This window comes from Neophocaena asiaeorientalis, unplaced genomic scaffold, assembly GCF_003031525.2.
Source record: "Neophocaena asiaeorientalis asiaeorientalis breed wild unplaced genomic scaffold, Neophocaena_asiaeorientalis_V1.1 scaffold218, whole genome shotgun sequence".
Lineage (NCBI taxonomy): Eukaryota > Metazoa > Chordata > Mammalia > Artiodactyla > Phocoenidae > Neophocaena > Neophocaena asiaeorientalis.
This window is the reverse complement of record NW_020172818.1, coordinates 9,843,035-9,862,983: the sequence shown is the minus strand read 5'-3', so window position 1 is coordinate 9,862,983 and position 19,949 is coordinate 9,843,035. Positions and strand designations below refer to the sequence as shown.

The 19,949-nt window shown below is 43.9% G+C and overlaps 1 protein-coding gene and 1 long non-coding RNA gene across 2 annotated transcripts in view; both read right to left on the bottom strand.

The window, feature by feature from the left end:
• LOC112397599 (uncharacterized) overlaps nt 1–6,293 on the bottom strand; it is a 29,968-nt gene extending 23,675 nt beyond the window's left edge. Inside the window, exon 1 of the long non-coding RNA XR_003002824.1 lies at nt 6,221–6,293. This is a non-coding gene — a long non-coding RNA (uncharacterized LOC112397599). The remainder of the gene's footprint in view (nt 1–6,220) is intronic.
• Nucleotides 6,294–9,017: 2,724 nt separating this feature from the next.
• Nucleotides 9,018–19,949, bottom strand: part of HS3ST1 (heparan sulfate-glucosamine 3-sulfotransferase 1) — a 30,053-nt gene continuing 19,121 nt past the window's right edge. The window contains exon 2 of the mRNA XM_024741811.1: nt 9,018–10,389. Coding sequence (XP_024597579.1) covers nt 9,345–10,280 — 936 coding nt within the window. The 5' untranslated portion in view covers nt 10,281–10,389 and the 3' untranslated portion in view covers nt 9,018–9,344. The remainder of the gene's footprint in view (nt 10,390–19,949) is intronic.

The following is a 19,949-nucleotide window of genomic DNA, read 5'->3' as shown; positions in this document are numbered from 1 at the left end:
AACGTAGTTTTCTTACTGGGAAGCAGGTAAACAGATAAACAGAGGGGAAAAAAATGTAAATCACAGCTGAGGTAGAGTCCTTAATTGTGTGGAAACTGTAAATTGTTACTAAAAATAGAACTTCCAAATTAAAGAAAGTAGAAATGGAATCTGCCATGCATTCTTTTCTGAATGTTATACACAGTTTCTAATATGCAGTGTTAAATGTCTCAGCAACTTTTTTTTTTTTTCAGCAACTTTCTTTTGTGTTTGACAGATTTTCTAAGATGTTCTGTAGGTTTGCCTACATTAGAGGACAAAATTTTCCCTGCTGACCAGAGTCCACAATTTGTTCTAAGTATATCTTTTTCTCATGTGGTTTCATTGGGCTATAATAAAAATACAGTATAAGCAACATGGAACAAATGATTCATGCAAAATCACTTAACACCATCACATGTGATCAAAAGATTGGACTGAAAATAGGCAAATGCTTTAGGTCAAAATTGCTGAAATTACATAGTAGGCCCAAGGACTTGTAATAATGATAGCTTACATTTGTATAATGGACTCTAAGGTTCATGAAAGCTCATACCTATATTAATCTCCCTTTTAAATATGACCAAAAATCCATTAAGTAGGTGTTCTGTCCATTTTATTGTCAAGGAACAACCAAGCATGAGAGCCAGTCCCCCCAGTGAACTACACCTCCTATTATTCAGCTCCTTATGTAGTACTTTCCTACAGAATCTGGGCTGGCCTCATTGGAACAACACAATGTAGCAGTAGTTTCATTATGTAACACTTGCAACTTTTACTTCATTCTTCTAGAACAATCACTCTCATGGGAAAGTCAGGTACCATATAAAACATTCCACCAATGACCTTAAGTCTATCATGCTATAAGGAAGCCCAAGTTGGCCACATGGTGTGTGGGTGGTGGGGGAGGGAGGATGCCCAGCCAGCCCCCAGGCATTTTAGTCATTCCAGCTGAGGCATCAAACATGTAATGAAAGAAGCCATCTTGGACCTCCAACACAGTCCAGACTTCAGGCAACTTCAGTCCTAGCCACCATCTGACTACAACTGGGTGAGCACCCAAAGAAGAATTGGCCACCCACAGAACTGTGAGTGATAATAAATTGTTGCATTAGGCCACTGAGTTTTAGAATAGTTTTGCTACACAGCCATGGGTAACTGTAATACCACGTCTGCCTAGCTTTTATTGTTTTTCCCATTGCACTAAAAACACTGCTAAATGAGAACTTTAATCAGCCACTCTCACCTAGATATCAGCTTCCTGCAAAACACTGTGAGGCACTGGTTTCATAGGAAGTGCAGGCCTTCACCTGGGGAGCAAACTCTCTGGTGGGGAGTTAGACAAGTGATTAGACATCAAACATACAGTGTGGAAGGTATTAGGAAGTAGTTCTGAGTTCTCATATAGATTCAGCATGAACAGTGACCTGACTCCTCCAAACCTCACAACCTTCTTCCATAAAACAAGAAGATTAGCTTAAATGACTTCTAAGATCCATTTCAACTCTATCAATGGATAGGTATCAGCTGATGTTTACTCTCAGGTTGCTGAGTTATCAAAAAGATGTAATTTATTTTTTAATACACACACACATTCATGTGTTGGAAAAATCTGAAACTATACAAATCAAAATGTTGACAGTGATTATTTCTGAATAATCTTACTTGAAGAATCTGGTTTTTGTATAATAGACATGTGTTCCTTGGGTAGCAAAAAGTCATGCATTTTGTTTGTTTTCAAGAGAGAGTATAGAAAAGTGAGTATAAACTGAGAAGATGGCTAAAAAGTAGATTTAAGTCTTTGTATTAGTTTCCTATTACATAAAAAATTACTACAAACTCAGCAGCTTACATCAACATACTTCTACTATCTCAGTTTCCATAAAACAGGAGTCCAAGCAGGCCCTCACTGGGCGACAGTCAAGGTCTCAGCCAGAAGTGTTTTCATCTGGAACTTGGGGCCCTCTTCCAAGCTCACAGCTTGCTGGAACACTTGAGTTCTTTGCAACTGTAGGACTACGACTTTTGTTTCCTTGCTGGATGCTGGCTAAGGGACACTTTCAGTATTGCTGGCCACTGTAATCCCTTGCTAGCCCTCTCACATAGCAGGTGACTTCTTCAAAACTAGTAGGAGAATCTCTCTCCCTTCCCAGTCTGCTAAGTTGGAGTCTTAGATAACCTGATAGGTCACATCCCATTATCCTTATTAATTATCCTTATCCATTATCCCATTAATATAACCTAATCAAGAGGGTAAACATCCCATCTTATTTACAAGTCCTGCTCACATTGAAGAGGAGAAGATTACATGGAGTGTGTACACCAGGGGCTAGAAATCTTGGGAAGACTTTCTTGAATTCTGCCTACTACGTCTTTTTGCTGATTTTTATCTTAAGTTCCTAATCTCTATTTTTTTCTTCTTTGTGCTCTACCTCTTTTCATGGGCAGATATGTTGGAGAAAGGGTTCTCTTTTGCACTGAAAGGTAGGGTAACCAGGAGGTTAAGTATGCTAGCCATGAAGACAGACAGCTCAGGGAATAGATCTGGCTCTGCTATTTACTAGCTATGTGACTTTGGGAAAATTACAATATCTCTGTGCTTTGGATTCCCCATCCATAGAATGGAGTTAATAGTAATATCTGTCTCAGAGGTTGACCTAAAGATAAAGTGAGATAATATACACCCAGCTTTCATTAATACTCAGTAATTATCCCATTAGCCTCTATAAGGGATGACACCAGTCATAAGATCTGAATTACTTTTCAATATTAGATGAATTTTTATAGAATTCTGATCTCTTATATTTATACATTGGTCACTAACCATGCAATACTCATAGAACCTCTGTGAAGAAGGCATGATTTATACTGTTTTGCAGAAAGTTACCAGAATTTCAGAGAAGCTAGGGAAATTGCCCAAGGTCACACAGCTATGAAAAATCTCTAAGTTCAGGACTTCAGAACCCAAGGCCAGTGTTTCATCCAGTGTGCCAATACGGAAAAGTGGAATGAGACTTGTTCTCCATGACGCCCTGTGGTAAACTCATTTCTATTGGAGGAAGCTACGGAAATAGAGATTTAGTTACAGGAAGTGTGAATTTTTGTAGCCAATTTGGAGATGTAATGGGTTGCCTTAGAGAATACTGGATTCTCCACTAGTGCTATAATCAGGAAGTGTGGTTGTATAGTACTGCGTAGTGGAGAGAGCTTGGGCATTAGAATGATTCATTTAGTTAATAAATATTTGCAACTCCTATGTCAAGCATTGTTCTATTTGCTGGGGATATGATGGTAAGGAAAAAACAATGAGCTTGGATTGATTATTTCCCTAGGGGTTTCTAAGGATTAAATAAAGCAGTATATTGTGAAGTACTAGCAGTGCCTGGCCCAGAGAAGGTGTTCCCAGGAGGTCAGATCATGAAGCTGGGATATAGTAGAGGGGATTTTCACATCAGATTGACAACTGGGCTAGAATTACAATTCAATCCACAAACAAGTACTTTCTGTCTACCATGTGCCAGGCACTGTGCTAGGTGCCAAGTTGTTGCAACCAAGAGCAGAAAACATTCATGCACAGGCTCGAAATGAAATACTTATCAAACAATAGAGATACGATATCCTGTAACATAAGATAGCGTGATGCCCTTATATTTGTGAGAACCAGAAATCTTTCATGAAGTTAAAGTTTGATGTTGATGCATGAACACTATGTTGATAGTCTGATAAGCCAAAGAAGAGACAACTATTATACTTGGTAACAATTGTGTCTATTATTGTATTTAGCTCTTTTATGTGTCAGAGGATAAAACAGACTCATTCCTTATTGTCTGTTATTTAACTGGAAAAATTATAATAACCCTGTGGGCTGGTCATATTACTCATATGAAATATAGAGAGAATAAGACATGTATGCAAGTTTACTATCTTAGATTGTATACCCTAGAGGCAAACCTGAGATGGGGATTCCTGTATTCTTGGGCAAGTCATTTACTAAGAATGGGATTACAGAAGAAGTGGGTAACAAGGGGCACAGGATAAAGTAGAAGAAACTAAGCAAAAGTGTGGTTTCGGAAGTCTAGCCTCAGCCTGACCAGGAGGAGTTCTGGAGCATAAGTTGTACCATAAAGGTTGCCCTGCCCAGAGACCAGGAATCTGGGCTGCTTCCCCAAGACCCCACTCCACATCCCACATCAATCAAGTGTTACTCACAGGCGACCCCAAGGAGAGTAGAAAAGAAGGGTGGGCATAACTTCCCAGGTACCTCCAGGGAAGGCAGCCGCTGACAACTGAGAGAAATGCTCCAGAACACAGTACAGGGTGAGCTTTTAGTAGCCAACTCTTCTGATGGTGGGGAATGGGGACACTTCCCTGGTAAATGGGCTCTGGATGGTGCACCAACAGCAAAGGCTACAGTCCCGAAGCTGGGAAATGGATGGAGAAACCAAGGCAGTGGGTGCCTGCTGACTGTTTCAAAACCAGTTTTGGTCTACTTCCCAAAGTTCTAAATGCTCTTAACCACTAAGCCACATATCCACAGATTTTACAGTTTTTACTTATCTCATTGAATTCTCCCCCAAACAGAGTTAAGCGCATTTACATTGAGAAAGAAATTGAGCTTCTGAGAATTTGAACCTAAAAATTGGTAGAGGTGGGATTCACATCCAGGTCTCCTGGCTCTACTTGATTTTTCTCTCAGGTCACCTAACTGGGAAACTTGAGGAAAATGGAGTAAAGATATTGATATCAGGGTGAACCGAAGAACCAAAGCCATTTCTTACATCAAAATACTTCAGTCAAGCATCTCAATCAGAGACAGTCTGTAGCTTTGGTCCTCACCCCTTGCTTGCCATTTGGAGAGCTCCATTGTGTTGCTTTGGTCTCTAGCTCAAGCTTAGACTTTCTAAATGAATATCTGCTGGTAAGGAACATGCTTTATCATGTGTCCCTTGTATCAGGTCCCAGCCACTCCTGGCTTGAAGGTGATCTGATATAACTCTCTGTGCATCCTGGCATTCTGGATGCCCATCACTCTTCCAGGCTCTGCCTAACAGACAGATGCCTATGCTTTATTTCTTCCTCCCCCGTCCCACAATTGCATAGACTGCAAAGCAGCAGAGCATGGACATTAGACCCTAAATTTCAGTTGTGGCAATCAATGGCTCTGGCATCGTGGGCAAGCCCTTTAGTGTCTGAGTTTGAGTTTCCTCCTTTGTACAATTAGTACTATGCCATTTCCTGCTTCTCAGAATTGTCACATGGATGAGAAGCAACCTATTTCAAATGCCAAGCACATAGCAGGTATGCAAAAAATGGTAGTTATTTTTATATGATAGATACACCTGCACAGGAGACAGAGACACATGGGTGCCTTCTAAGCAAGCTTCCACCACTTGGAAAGCAGATGTCAAGGCCACAGAGTGAGTTCCCAGTGTGCTTAACTCACTCCCATGACCAGTAGACAGTCTCTTGCCTGCATCTCTCTACTTCCTTCCCCCTCTTCATCACCACTGTCGTGATTCCTCAAGCTGCCCTTGTTCAGAATGCCCTGCTCTGGTTATGTCCTTTGCCTCCTGTACTCCAGCTCTATGGCAATTTCACCAAGACTTCCTGTGGAAAGAACAGGGCCCTGTGGCCCACAAGGTAAGTGATCTGGTTCACAGCTTGGCCGTGCAGACTTCGGGAAGATTTCCCATCTCTTGCTACTCCTGAGCAATGAAACATGTCTCTGTCATCTCTCACTTTCTGTGTATGATCCTTAATTCCAACATTCCCCATCTCTGGGACAACCATCCCCCTACCGTGAGTAGTATTCCTCTATTTATTCTAAAACAATGAGTGTAGGTCCATTTCTTATGCCCAGTTTAGTCCTCTCTATCACAGGGCTAGTTGATTTCTCCCAGGGATGTTCTTGAATTCAATGAGAATGACTGCACTGGTCAGTCTACACACAGTTAATACTACCTGCCTTTTTAGCCTTTCCATCTTTTCCATGTGTGTCTTTTTGTTTGTTTTGTTTTGTTTTTAATTTAAACACAGAACAGCCTTCCTAGCCCTTCCATATTGCTGTTGTTGTTTTTAATTTAAACACAGAACAGTTAATGACTATTCGTTATTGCATTAACATTTTCATACTCCTGAGATCTTAATACCATGCTAAGCACATAGTAGGGACTCAAAAGAAAAATACAATTTTAATGAATACCTGAACTCTTGGCAGTGATCTCTGATTCCACCTCTGTAAGTAGCAGGCACCCTGAGCAATGGCCTCTTCTGCCTCACACCTCCCTTCTGCTGAGTACAGCCTCCCAGGATAGAAAGGGCAAGGCACTCTGCTCAGAGGCACATCATCATTTTTGCTAAAATGGCAAATTTTCAGGCTGTGAGCTGATAACCAAAGTGTTACCAGGGTTTCAGCACTATCCAGTTCCTGGAGGATGGGAGGGGACTGTCCTGACTCAGAAGCATCAAGTGAAGTGAATATTCCAAATATAATAGCTGAGGCCCTTGCTCAACTGCCCTCAGCCACCTCTGGGAGGCTGTCATCCAGAGGCCCCCAGGCTGCCCCTGAGCCTGGACCAGTCCAGGCAGCAACCTCACTCCCTCAGCATCTCTCTCTTTGTTAACAGACTTAGTATTAGGTGTGTTTGGAGAGGGATCGGGTGCCCATCTGGCTCCCGAGTCATTGCATTTGTCTCTCTGTGCAGGTGGTCTACTGCAGGACCTCCTCTGAATTTGACAGAGCTCAGATGAGATCTAAGTGCTTGGGCTAGGTCTGGAGCGATAGGCTCCTACTGCTTATCTCTTCCAAATGGCTGGCTCGGGTTGTACCATAAATAGATGAATAGAAATATTCATCTGACCCCTGACCCCTTGCCCATGGTGGACCCCATGAATGCATTTTTAGTCAAGACTCATACCTCCAAACCAACAATTATTGAATTTATACCTTCTGATCATTTTAAACTGGATCATCCCCTACCATCAGCTGTGTGAGCCGCAGCAGCTAGATGTGTCTCCAGTGCTTGGTCTTCCCCTCCTCCAGCCCCACCCACCACCTTTTGCCCCAACAGTGCAGGCTTTAAGCACACCATCCTTATCAGGGAACAGACATGCATAAGTATTTTGCAAAGAGCACCCTCTTAGGAGTCAGAAAACACACCCTGGAGTCTCCACTCTGTCAGCCAATTCCTGGGCGAACTTGATAACTCAATTTCACCTTTGTTGGTCTCTCTCTCTTTTTTTTTTTTTTTTGGTGGTACCGGGCCTCTCACTGTTATGGCCTCTCCCGTTTCGGAGCACAGGCTCCTGACCTGAAGGCTCAGCGGCCATGGCTCACGGGCCTAGCCGCTCCGTGGCATGTGGGATCTTCCCGGACTGGGGCGCAAACCCGTGTCCCCTGCATCGGCAGGCGGACTCTCAACCATTGCACCACCAGGGAAGCCCGGCCTCTCACTTTTTCAGTCTTGAATGAGTGTGATAAAAGTAAGATCCAATGATGTGCTACAGAGAGAAACACTCTGCAAATGGCAAAGTACCATGTCAACAGGAAACCTGCTATATTTCTGCCACACCCTCTGGGGAGTTGGTTGTTTAATGACAACCTTAATAAAGGAGGAGAGAAGACATTCTCTGCTGTCTGTGCAAGGCCCAGGCTGGGTCATGGGCCATGCTAAGGTCAAGCCAGGGTGCAGCTGCAAAGCACAACCAAGGTGACTCATTTCCCTGATAGCACTGCTGAGAGAACCTCAGGCTCATTCTTGCCCTTTTCCTCTGGCTCAGGCTCACCTCTTGGGGTGGAAGACATTTGGCACCAGGGAAGGAATATGTCAGGAAGAACTGTCTCTGAGTCTGGGCCTTTCCATTTGAATTTAGAAAAAATTGTGTAGAAAAAAAAAAAAAAAAAACACAACCCAAAAACCCTGTGCTTTGGCTTTAAGTGGACTCTGAGCTCTGGCTTATAGCCAGTGTGAACTTGCTCAAGTTCCTTATCTTCTCCATGCCTATTTCTTCCTCTTTGAACTTGCTGTAATAATTCCTTCTTCCTGGGGTTGCTTGGGGGAAATTTCAATGAGTTCCTATATATAGTGTCTATTTCATTCATAATAAGAAAAAATATCCGATTTATTTAATTCTGTAAAAGGCTGACTGAATGAAGAACACATGAGAAAACTGAGGCACAGAAGGGCTTATTCTATCACTTCTAACAACCCAGTTGTTCGGGGCAGAAGTGAAACTGAAATTGGGCCTCTGGCCTATCGAGGCAGGTGCAAGGGATTCTTTACCTTTCACCATTTGCTTTGCACTTTTCTCTTTTCAATTGCAACCCTTGGGAGTTTAAATTTCCTTTCACCTTCAGGACTCCAGAGTTGATTTTTAAACATACATACACCTATGTCTCAAAGTATATGGAGTATAATATTTATATTTCAGGAAATAGATTAATAGACTCCCAACTCAAGGAAACAGTTACCACTTTAGTCAGCTTTTTACAAATGGGGACATGCATAGGTTTTGCAATTCCCCTTTTCTATTCTAAGTGGCTTTCCAGAGACCCACTGCCACCTGGGGCAAAGTACACAGCCCCAAGATCGTTCTGAAGACCAATGGTTTAATTCCCTTTATTGTAGTTTCACATATTGCTGCAGTCAGAAGTAAGTGCAAGCACTCTCTGAGGCAAGCCTCTTGCTGGTTAGTAACTACTTCTCCAGCTTAATTGTCCACTTGGAGTTTACATGGGGTTAAAATCCACATTCAGGTGCTTGCTGAAGTTGGGAATGGGTGAGACTATCACCTCCAAAAATAATAGGGGATCTCAATGAAGAGAAATCTCACGATGCAAGTAAAAAAATAAATCTGATGACCACAGCGAGCCATTAAAAATTTTAAAAGGTAATGAAGAAGGGAGAGAATGGGAGAGGAGTATAACAGCTATGAAAAACATTTTTTTTTTAAGTAAGTAATAAAGGAATATGTGCAGTGAGTGAACACAGACAGCTATCTTGAGTTGGGGGCAAGTTAATTACATTCAAAAAAGACAGCATCTCCAGAATTTTTTTTTTTTTTGCAGTGAAATATTTTAGTTCCTTCATATAGAGACATATTACACATGTTAACAACCATGAAAAACAATACAAAATGCCCTCAATTTAACAAGTAGAAAAATATAACTAGTATATATGGCAATTGTGAATCTAATACTGTACAGAAGTAATTTATGGATTTTACAAATAAATTATAGCTTAAATGCCCTTTTAAAATTCTCTTTCCCCCCTAGATGTACACTAGAACTTACAATAGGAAAGGTTCTGAGCCTAGCTTATCGCAAATCAGTGCCAGTCAAATGTTCTGCCGACAAGCTCGAAGAATTTCTTATTTGGCTCGTGAAAATATTCATGCAGTTTATTGAGGAGCTTGGGGTCGACTTGCGGGTGTGCCCGGCCTTTGGACTCGTGTAAGCAGCGGTCCCGGCCGCTGTCCCGCAGGCAGTAAAAGCCCTTGGTTTTGTTAAAGTAGAAGTTCGAGGCATTGATCTGCGGCGACAGCCTCAGGAACCTCTCGACCTTTTGGATCTCGGGGAAGGGGTCCCTGATGAGGCGGTCGCCGTCCACGATGTGGATGCGGCGCAGCGAGAAGAAGCGAAGCCAGTTCTGCATATGCACGTGATACAGGCTGCGGTTGAGAGCCTTGTAGTCCACGTTGAGCCGGCCATCACGCACCAGGAACTCCTCGATGGACGGGTAGGGCTTGTGCTTCTGCATGTGGTTGTAGAACACTTGGGTGTAGTCGGACAGCACGCGCTCTGACGGGTCCCGCAGGATGAGCAGCAGCCGGATGGACGGGTTCATGCTGTGGACCCGCTCAGGCACTTTGGGCGACGTGAAGTACGCGGGGGTCTTTTCCACCGTGAGCTGGTGCGGGGAGGAGAAGGGCATCTGGCTGAGGTACCAGCCCAGGCCTTGGCTGTAATGCTCCTCCCAATCGAAGAAGTGCACCTCGTTCTCTGCGGCCGCCACGTCGGGATGCAGGCTGAGCATCTCCAGTAGCGCGCGTGTGCCCCCCTTGCGCACACCGATGATGATGGTCTGCGGCAGCTGCTGGGCGGAGCCGTTGGGGGCCGCGCCTTCCCGGATCTCGTCCTGCAAGGTCGCCCCTTTCCTCACAAGCTCCAGCTGGCCCAGCTCGGCCCCGGGCACGGCGGGGCGGGAAGGCACTAGCTGGAGCTGGACCACCAGCATCACCGCGCCCAGAAGCAGCGCGGCCATGCTGGACACCACGGTGGCTTCACTGGGCGGGGCGCCGCTGGGTCATGAAGCGCTGCCGCGAGGGATGCCTCCAGATCAGTGACACATGGGTGTCGCAGGCTTCCGATTACTAGGAAACAAAGGGGAGAAGTATTAACCCCACATAAATACAGGGCTTAATCAAGCTGACAACTCTGTCGTCTTGGGCACGACATTCACCTCCTGGGGCTTTCTCCTCCTGGGGTTCCTTTATCCTATGAAGCAGGGGCGGCGAATGGTTTCTGTACAGGCAAGAGAGTAAATGTTTTAGGCTTTTGGTGACATATAGTCTCTATGGCAACTCCAACTATGCTCTTTTGCTCTAAAGCGCCCATAGACGATACACAGAGAAATGGGTGTGGTTGTGTCCCAATAAAACTTTATTTATGGACACTGACATTTGAATTTCATATAATTTTCATGGGTCATTAAATAGTCTTCTTCTTTTAATTTTTTTCAAACATTTGTATTTTTACAGCTCTGTTGGCACTAAAACCAGGCCAAGCTTTGGTCTGCAGTCATAGTTTGCCAACATCTGCTATAAAGGAAAAGGTTGGGAAGGACTTTTGGACCTTGGCAAACATCAGAGAATATCTACCAGCTGCCAGCCCCAGGCAGAGGGGCAAGCGATATGGAAGCAGGCATTGTTTCCAACCCACCAGGGGCTCCTGATCTAACAGGGCAGGCGAACCTGTTTGAAAGATTGAATGATTAACTACAATTCTTTACTCTTCCCTGAATCCAATTCTTGCTCTAGCCTCTTTGTAGGGGGAGTGTACTTCCTAGCAATTTGATTTTTTTTTTTTTTTTTTGCCACGAGAAGAACATGCCCTGGCCAGCCAGCTGCTGGTCCCAGGAGGAAGACGAGAGACACCTGCAGTAGAGCTGCCCCATCAGCCCCCTGTGTGCAGCCCAGCCATCTCCCTCAGGAGTGAGAATGCATGCTTGTGGTTTTAAGCCAGTGAGTTTTGGGGTGGTTTGTATTACAGCACCAATTTGGCAAAGGTTAATTGATACAACCGGACTGCAAGCATCAGTGCCATATATGTTACGATTATAATTTAGGGAGAGTACTGTGAGGGCCTATGTTCATTCATTTTGCCTGAAATGATTAGGGATGTCTTCCAAGTAAAGCAAATGTTTGAAGTGGGCCTAGAGGGATAAACAGGCGAGGTTATTGGAAAGAGCAAAAAAACTTCATGCATGCAAAGGTTTACTATTTATCAAGAACAGGTCTTGCAGTCTGCTCAGTGGATTGTCATTTTAACACTACAGTGTAAGGGAGAAACGCAAGACAGTTATAGAAACACAAGGACACAAAAATTTAGTCCACTTCAAAATTCACGGTCCAAATTTAAAATTCGAAATTCAGGGCTCTTCCCGTGAACTGCCTCCTTTATACCTTTTTCTCTTTAACTGAGACTTATCACATTTGGGCATTAAAGTTCCTCAGGAACACGGGCACTGCTGGGCTACATGGCATGGAGTTCCCAAAGACACATGAGCTATGGTTGTTGTTTTTAGGAGTCTGATAAGCAGCAATCCATGTTCGACCCTCTCCCGGAAAGAGCAGATTGGAAACTCTCTTTTTTTTTTAAAAAGTTTATTTATATTTATTTATTTATTTTTGGCTGCGTTGGGTCTTCATTGCTGCGCGCGGGCTTTCTCTAGTTGCGGCGAGTGGGGGCTCCTCTTCATTGTGGTGTGCGGGCTTCTCAATGCAGTGGCTTTTCTTTTTGTGGAACACGGGTTCTAGGTGTGCGGGCTTCAGTAGTTGTGGCTCGCGGGCTCTAGAGCGCAGGTTCAGTAGTTGTGGCGCACGGGGCTTTGTTGCTCTGCGAAATGTGGGATCTTCCCAGACCAGGGCTCGAACCCGTGTCCTCTGCATTGGCAGGCGGATTCTTAACCACTGCACCACCAGGGAAGTCCTGGAAACTCCTTTAAGTAATCTCTGTCTAAACACAGCTCAGGAAGAGTTGCAGAGAGGCCCAGTTTGGGGACTATGGGATTTACAGAGCCAGAAAAATGTTTTCTATCAAGAGGGCCCATCATCTTCTTTATGCCAGGTTTAAAATTCACTTTATTAGCTTAAAACTTGTCTAGAATGTGTAAACAAAGAACAACAGGCAGGACTTCCGTGTTTATGATCAGACCAATTGATCTACCTCCCTCAGATATTAACTGTAATAGCCACTTTGTAAAATGTATATTAAAGATCAAGCAATTAAAAAGCTGAAACCTTTAGAAAATCACAGAACACTAGAAAAGGGACTTGCCAAATCGCCTGACATACTTATTTAGGAAAAAGAAAGAGGAAAATTTAAGGAGGGATGGCCAAACAAGATGGGGCTCAAGGCTGGTCTTACTGATTGGATGAGCCCAATTTCATGGGCCATTTGCTTCAGTCAAATGAACGTTTTAGTATGTTTCAGTGAAATTCTATTTCCTTCTCAACTGCCCATGTGGGTTGACCAAAGGGACCAGTTGTGCTTGCTTTTTACATGTTTGGGGTATGTGTGTGCCCGTGCAAGTGTATGCTTTTGTGTGTTTATGTATGTATGTGTGTACACGTGTGTGCACACATGTATGTGTGTGTGCGTGCGTGTGCAGGGGGTGGGGTGGGTGAAGTGATGGAGAGAGTAGCTTCTCCACACTAAACTGCTATACTCTCTGTGGTGGGTATTGTCATCCCCATCATACAGCTCTGCATCCAGACTTAGGAAACAACCTGATCCTACAACATCTAAGGGTTAGAGTCAGAGCCCAGATCTGAGATTCATATTATCTGACTATTTGTGCTCTTTCCATTCTGTTATGAGGCATCTTGATTAGCACAGTGCTCATCTGAGATCTTTTTCCTAAAGGGAAATTACCAGCAGACAGCAGAAACAAGAAACTAAATATAGTTTGTCCTTTACAAAAACAAAGCAAAAAACAAAAACAAAAACCCTCCCAAACAACCAAAAAACTGGGCAGTTTGTAGTTTAAAAGCTCCTCATTTATAATGTAATAGTTTCTAAAATGTATATTTACTTATTCTAAGCCATCTACATTACATTCCAAAAGTACTTGAGGTATATGGAAAAAAAAATCTTAGCTAAAGTCTCATATGTACATGTGTGTGTGTGTGTGTGTGTGTGTATGAAACTTTAGCTAAGTTTTATGTATATATTATACACACATATATATTATGTATATATACACACATATATTTGTACATCTAAATATATATAAAATGTAGTTACACACACAACAGTGGCCATTGAGAGCCAAGTTCTTCCTGTTGTAGTTTGATAATGTGAATTTCTCAGTGGTACAGATAGAATTTTTGTGCCTTTTAGTAACATTCTCAGAAAAGGAAAGATCCCCAAGCTCAGGTGAACCTGTAAGCCAGGACATCTGGGCCAGCTGATCTTGACAATGGAATTATGAGCATCAGAGCATCATGTCATTAAGTCCCTTTTTTTCATTTTATGGGTGAGGAGGCCCTGAGGTGACAGGCCCAAGATCAGGTAGAAAATCAGAGCCTAGAACCTGTGGATCCTGAGTTCCAGTTCTGTACTCTCTGCTATTATTGCTATCTCCCTAGCATGTGGTCTTAAAGCAATGGCAGTGTTTTGGGGATCCTAAAGAAGAAAGCCCCCCGAAAAAACCTACCTAGCAGTGACAAGCCCTGGCTGCCAACTCCAGAATCAGCTGGTACACAGGGGATATACATATAGCACGTGGGTGAAACTCATTCATTTGTTCTACTCAGTAGAAGAGTTAAAGGAATCACACAGGCTATGGAGTCAGGAATCCTGTCTCCAGTTTTGACTTTGGTCCAAGTGCCGTAAACTCTCTTAGCCTCAGTTTCCTCATCTGTAAAGTGGTAATAATTCCACTTGACTCAAATGGCTACTTTGGGACTGAAGTGAGATGGGTTATCAGCACTGTCCTATAGAAATGTAATGTGAAGCACATATGCACTTTTTTTTCCAATTATCAAATAAATATTTATTGAATTCATGCTACATAGCTAGCATTTTAGCTAAGTTATGAGATGAATTCCCCACTTTCACCAATACTTTCTCCCCTCCATTATGCCAACCACGATGCCTTCCCCATAGGAGTTATGCAGCAGATGAGTTGTGTTAATAGAAAGTGTAACGCAGTTTTACTACATTCGGAGAAAAAAACTCAAATCTCCTTAGGCGATCTAGAGATGCTCAGGAAAGTAACAGCAACTCCCCTCAAAGGTGATAGCAGCCACTATTTATTTATGTCCCTGACACTTAGTCATATCTTGCCCTAAGACAGATCATGTCTTATTGTTACTTTTATTATAGGTGTTAAAATGACCCACATACGCACTTGTACATTTTCCAGGAGCCCCTTTTTAAAAAGGCATCTTTTATGTAAGCCAGTATTTCCAAAATGTTATCACTCCAACCCATAATCACTATATAAAATTAAGGAGATATTTTGCATTTTTTTTGTTTTCAAAATCCAGTGTGTATACATTTACTCTTACAGGACATCTCAAGGCCACATGTGGCTACTGGCAACTGAGGTGGACAGCAAAGAGATATTAGAACACTGAGCAGTGTTGCAGTTCTTACTCGGAAATCCCTTTAATTGTGGAAAGTGCTTTCTTAATAAGTAAGATACTCTACCCCATTCACAAATTAGGAGCTTCCCAAACAGGAAAAGGACCAGGATGGCAAGTTTGAACTTGCAAGCAGCACAAAGATAAGTTGATTATTCTCCCTCCAGAAGTAAACTAGGTACTATCAAAGGAATCTTCTGAAAGTCTGGAGCCCTGAGCTGGCACAGGCACAGACAAAGACTGTTCAACAGAACCTGGAACCCGAGCCACATTCCTCCCAAAAGCAATGATGGCAGCTGCCATCTGCCCTCGCCACTAAGCGGACACTAGGCTGGCAACTTTGCACACAGGACCCCTGTGATGCTCACTGCATTCTCGATAGAACTGATATCATTATAAGAAAGTGAGGCTCAGAGAAACAGAGTGGTTTGTCTAGAAAGTTAGAGGCAGTACTAGGACTCAAACTCAGTCTGAGCAGGCAAAGCCAGGAACCTCACCACCCCTTACACTAGGTGGCAACACCCAGAGTTAGTGTATAAGTAGTTAAGGGGCTCCTTGGTTTGTCTTTGGTCTTGTTGAACCATCATGCCAGCCACTGATTCTTTGATGAAGAACAGGATTCCTTGGAATGGCCCAGTCTTGCTAGAATGAGCATAAAATGAACCCCATTCTTCCCTTTGTAGATGGGTTAAAAGGTCCCCAAAAGAGATCCAGCCCACTCCCTGTTCACTCACTTTTATCCGGGAGGCTGTTTGCTTCATCCTGCAGTGATAAACCAAGCCCGGAGTTTCAAGAATTCCAAAGACAAGAGTCTTTCCCATCAGCAGCACTAGGCGTCCTTGGGCCCCACCATGAAGATGCTGACCATACACCAGGCATTGGGAACACATGGGAGAGGACACAGGATTTTCCAGATGGAGATTTCCTTGCATTAAAAATTAAATCGAGGGCTCCCCTGGTGGCGCAGTGGTTGAGAGTCTGCCTGCCGATGCAGGGGACGCGGGTTCGTGCCCCGGTCTGGGAAGATCCCACATGCCGCGGAGCGGCTGGGCCCATGAGCCATGGCCGCTGAGCTTATGTGTCCGGAGCCTGTGCTCCGCAACGGGAGAGGCCACAACAGTGAGAAGCCCGCGTACCGCAAAAAAAAAAAAGAAAATTAAATCGAAACTCCTCTTCAGGTCAGGGAGGAACCTAGGATGGGACCTGCCTGCCCCTCCCGCCTCCTTTAAGCCAAGCCCTGATTTTTCTGTTCATTTGAACACACCAAGCTCACACCAGCTCTGAGCCTTGGCATTTAATACTCCCTCTTTCCAGGATGCTAGCCCCAGGCTTTGCGAGGCTGGCTCTCTCTTGTCATTCAGATTTTATTTCAAATGTTGGCTTTCCCGCAATGTCAGCGCCCCCACTCTCCTTTAATCACTTTCTTTGACATCATCTTATTTTATATTCCTCATATACTATCCAAAATTGTTTGCTTGTTTACTGCCTGCCTCTCCACCCAACAATGTTAATTCAGAGCTTCCTTATCGATGTCCTGTCTTTCTTTGCTGCATCCTCTGGGGCTGGCATGATTGCTAGTACACAGTGCGTACTAGAGATGCTATTTGCTGAATGAATACATTGAATGTTGTGGAAAGTCAGGCAAATGATTGAAGGCACTGAGAAAGGCTTTTAATTCAGCAGAAAGAGAAACTTAACAGTCTGTCCCTTTATGAAAATGTCTGTGTCAAAAAGTAGTGAGTTTTCCCTCCCTAGAGGGTCAAGCAGAAACCAGATGTTAAGAGGGGGACTCAAACTTTCTCACGGCGATTGGACAAGATCACTGAGAGTCTAAAACATATTTTCATTACAAAAGGAGGGGAAGCAGTGAAATCACCCTTCAAAAATATTTTAATTTTCTCCTTAAGTCTTCTTACTACATAATTCACATCATGACCCAGATTTCAAATGTAACTAATACAATATATTTGCTCTCAGTCCCACCACTGGAGTATATTTGCGGATAAAATGAAATAACTAGAATATTTAACAGGAGGGAAATTCAGTGCATCGGGAACAGTGACGCCTGTGGTCCCTGTGTCTGCAGGAAAAACTTCCCAGCCTCTCAACAAAAGACGGTGACCCAGCTGGCACAGGTGAGAATCTCCTTGGATAACAGGGACGATCAAAACATGGGGACCCAAGTCGTCTAAGGGATCTGACAAAAGGGTTGAAAAGAAATAGATTCCTCCCTGGGTGCCCACTGTGTATCAGGCGGTAGGCACTCGTGTATAAATTATCTCCTCTAATACTTGTAACAATAGTAAGAGGTGGTTAGTCTCCTTTTATTTTATATATTTTTTAAGCAATGAAAAGGCAGTGTGCAGTAGTAGAAAAGCAAAGAAGCTTTTGTAATTGGACAGAACCAGGCTAGAATTCTTATACCTAACTGACCTCAGCTAAGTTTCTCACCTCCCTGGGGCTCAATGTGCCGTTCTGCAAAATGGGCTAAAATCTACTTCATAGGGATGCCATCGTGACTCAGTAAGATTACCCACGCCAAAGAGATAGTGCAGTGCCTGGCACTCGGTGGGCATTCAACGAATGTTAATGGCCTGTCTCTCTCCCCAAGGCAGACATGGAAACGTGCTATTAAGGTTAAATGACCTTCTCAAGGTCACAGAACCAGGAAGTGTGATGACTAAAATTCCGCAGGCCATCTGTAAAGCCCATTGTGCTGCTTTGCCTTTGAATGGAGATGCCTTCTGTGGGCAGCGGCAAGTGCATTCCCGGCAGAGGGGAGAGCTTACTCCAAAGAATGATGATAACATAGCAGGAAGGATAAGAGCTCTTGTGCTGCTCTACAAGAATTGTTTCTCTCCAAGCATCCCCAAGTATTGAGTGATTTAATTTTCTGGAATGCACTGATACCTGAGCCAAGACAGTTTGATCAGAACTGTCATTTCCATATCCAACCAAACTTCTGAGCAATCAACAGTATACGATTTTTTGTTCATCTTTAGGAGAAAAAAAATGTCTTCTCTTTTACCTTTGCACTGCTAACTTAAGAGTGCATGGCAGAGCTGTCAAATTTCTATCCTTGGCAGATCATCTTGGAAACCAAGAAAGAGGAAACAGATTTAGCTCATGCCTGTCAGTCTACAGAAGGACAGTGAGATCTCAAGACTTGCATTAATATTTATTTTCTTGAAATTGCCTACACATGACACTTGTCATCCAGTGTTGACATTCACTTCTGTTTGGGTTTACTTATGGTAATTGCTGTGAGGTAGGATGGGGTGGAAAGAGTCCAGGGTAGAAAAGACCCCAGGTCAGTCCACATAATGTTAATAAGTTTCTCTGGGTCACATTGGCTATCTGGGAAAAGGAGGAGTAATTGGCCCTGTTTTCCCCTTGAAAAAGATCAGGACTCTTCCAACACTCCCTCTTCCAGACATTCTGTGCTCTGTTGCTTCCATGGCACGGCTGGGAGGTTCCATATATACGAAAGGTTACCTGCATAATAAATGTAATTCTTCAGGATTGAAGGAAGGAGGGACCTGGGTCAACCAGGGAGGGCAGCATGGTGGGGCAAGGCTTTAGGGCCAGAAGATTTCAATCACAGTGTTTTACGGAGCTTCTGAGAATTCCATGATACTATGAGGATGATAAAGGAAAACTGTCCCCTAGGTAGTCTGAAGTCAACCCATACAACGTTGTTTTCCAAATTAGTGAGAGATTAGGGTTGAAGCATCTAGAAAGGAGTTGCAAGTGGGAGGTGACTAAAGCATCCCCCCAGGAGCTCTGTCTGCCCCATGACAATCACCAGCAACAGTGCTTTGAAAACTTATACGTGCACAGCGATCCGCCAGAGATGTAGTTCAAAATGCAGATTCTGATCCAAGAGTTCTGGGGAGAGGCCTGCGAGTCTGTGTTTCAATAAGCTCCCAGGAGAACTGGTCTGCCCACCCATAGCCCTCAGAATGGCAAGAACTCAGTGAGCTTGGAACAACTGTGTTCATTCACATTCAGACCCTGATGCCCTTGGCCTTGGGCTGTGAAGGCTGATGTGCCTGTGTTTTTTGTTTCTTGTGATTGTTGGGGCAGTTTGTTTTTAAATCCAGGTTTGGAACCACCTGCAGTAGACCAAATAGAGAGGGATCAGTCCCGTCACAGAGGTGGTGTTATCTGTGGAGGCGGGCAGAGGGGAGATGTTGGAATTGAGAGGATTAGAGCCAAAAACCCAGGCTCAAACCTCAGCTGTACAACTTAAAATCCACAAGACAGTATTGAAATCTCAGAGCCTTAGATTGAATGCCTTGGCCCAATATATACCAATTTTGAGGATTAAATAGAACAGTCTGTGTGGTGCTTACGAAGTTGCCATATTGCCTGGCCCAAGGCAAGCCCTTCAATCGTGGTAGCTATTTCTGTCCCTAAAAAAGAAGGCTGTGTGGTATAATGGGAATCAAGGATGATAATTAGTCAAACGCATTTGTTCATGATCCAAAGTACTGCAGTGACTCAACCAGACAGAGGCTTACAGAAGAAAGGACAGTGACACACAGAAGCAATCCAGGCTCTCTATCTGGGGAGGGGGCACACAGAGGGTCCTCCATGAATACCCCCTGCCTGAGTGATGGGCAGCCATATGTGTGCAGTGGGGAGGCCCCCAGGAGGGCTGAGGAGGGGCTACTTCTCCTCAACATGTTTAATCTGCGGTGCTGTGCACAGAAGGCAGCAGTGACCTAAATAAATCCTTCATTAGAAGCAGAAACACACTGGCACAGGCAGAGTTCTGTGACAGGAGGGCGGACAGGGCCTCTCTTATTACTCAGTGCGGCTGAGTGGAAAAGAGGGCCATGCTAGCAGACAGGAGACAGGAGCTGGGCTGCCTCAGTGCACTTGGATATGCATGGCTCGATCCCTGCTCCAGCTGTGACTCAACCTCCCAACAGGTACCATCTGACTGTGGGAACCTCCCTGGCTGAGGTGGACGGTCATCATCACCCCACAGATGGCCAGCACCTATGAAATCCATACATTTCCCCCAGAAATGGCAAGGAAAGACACACAGAGCATCA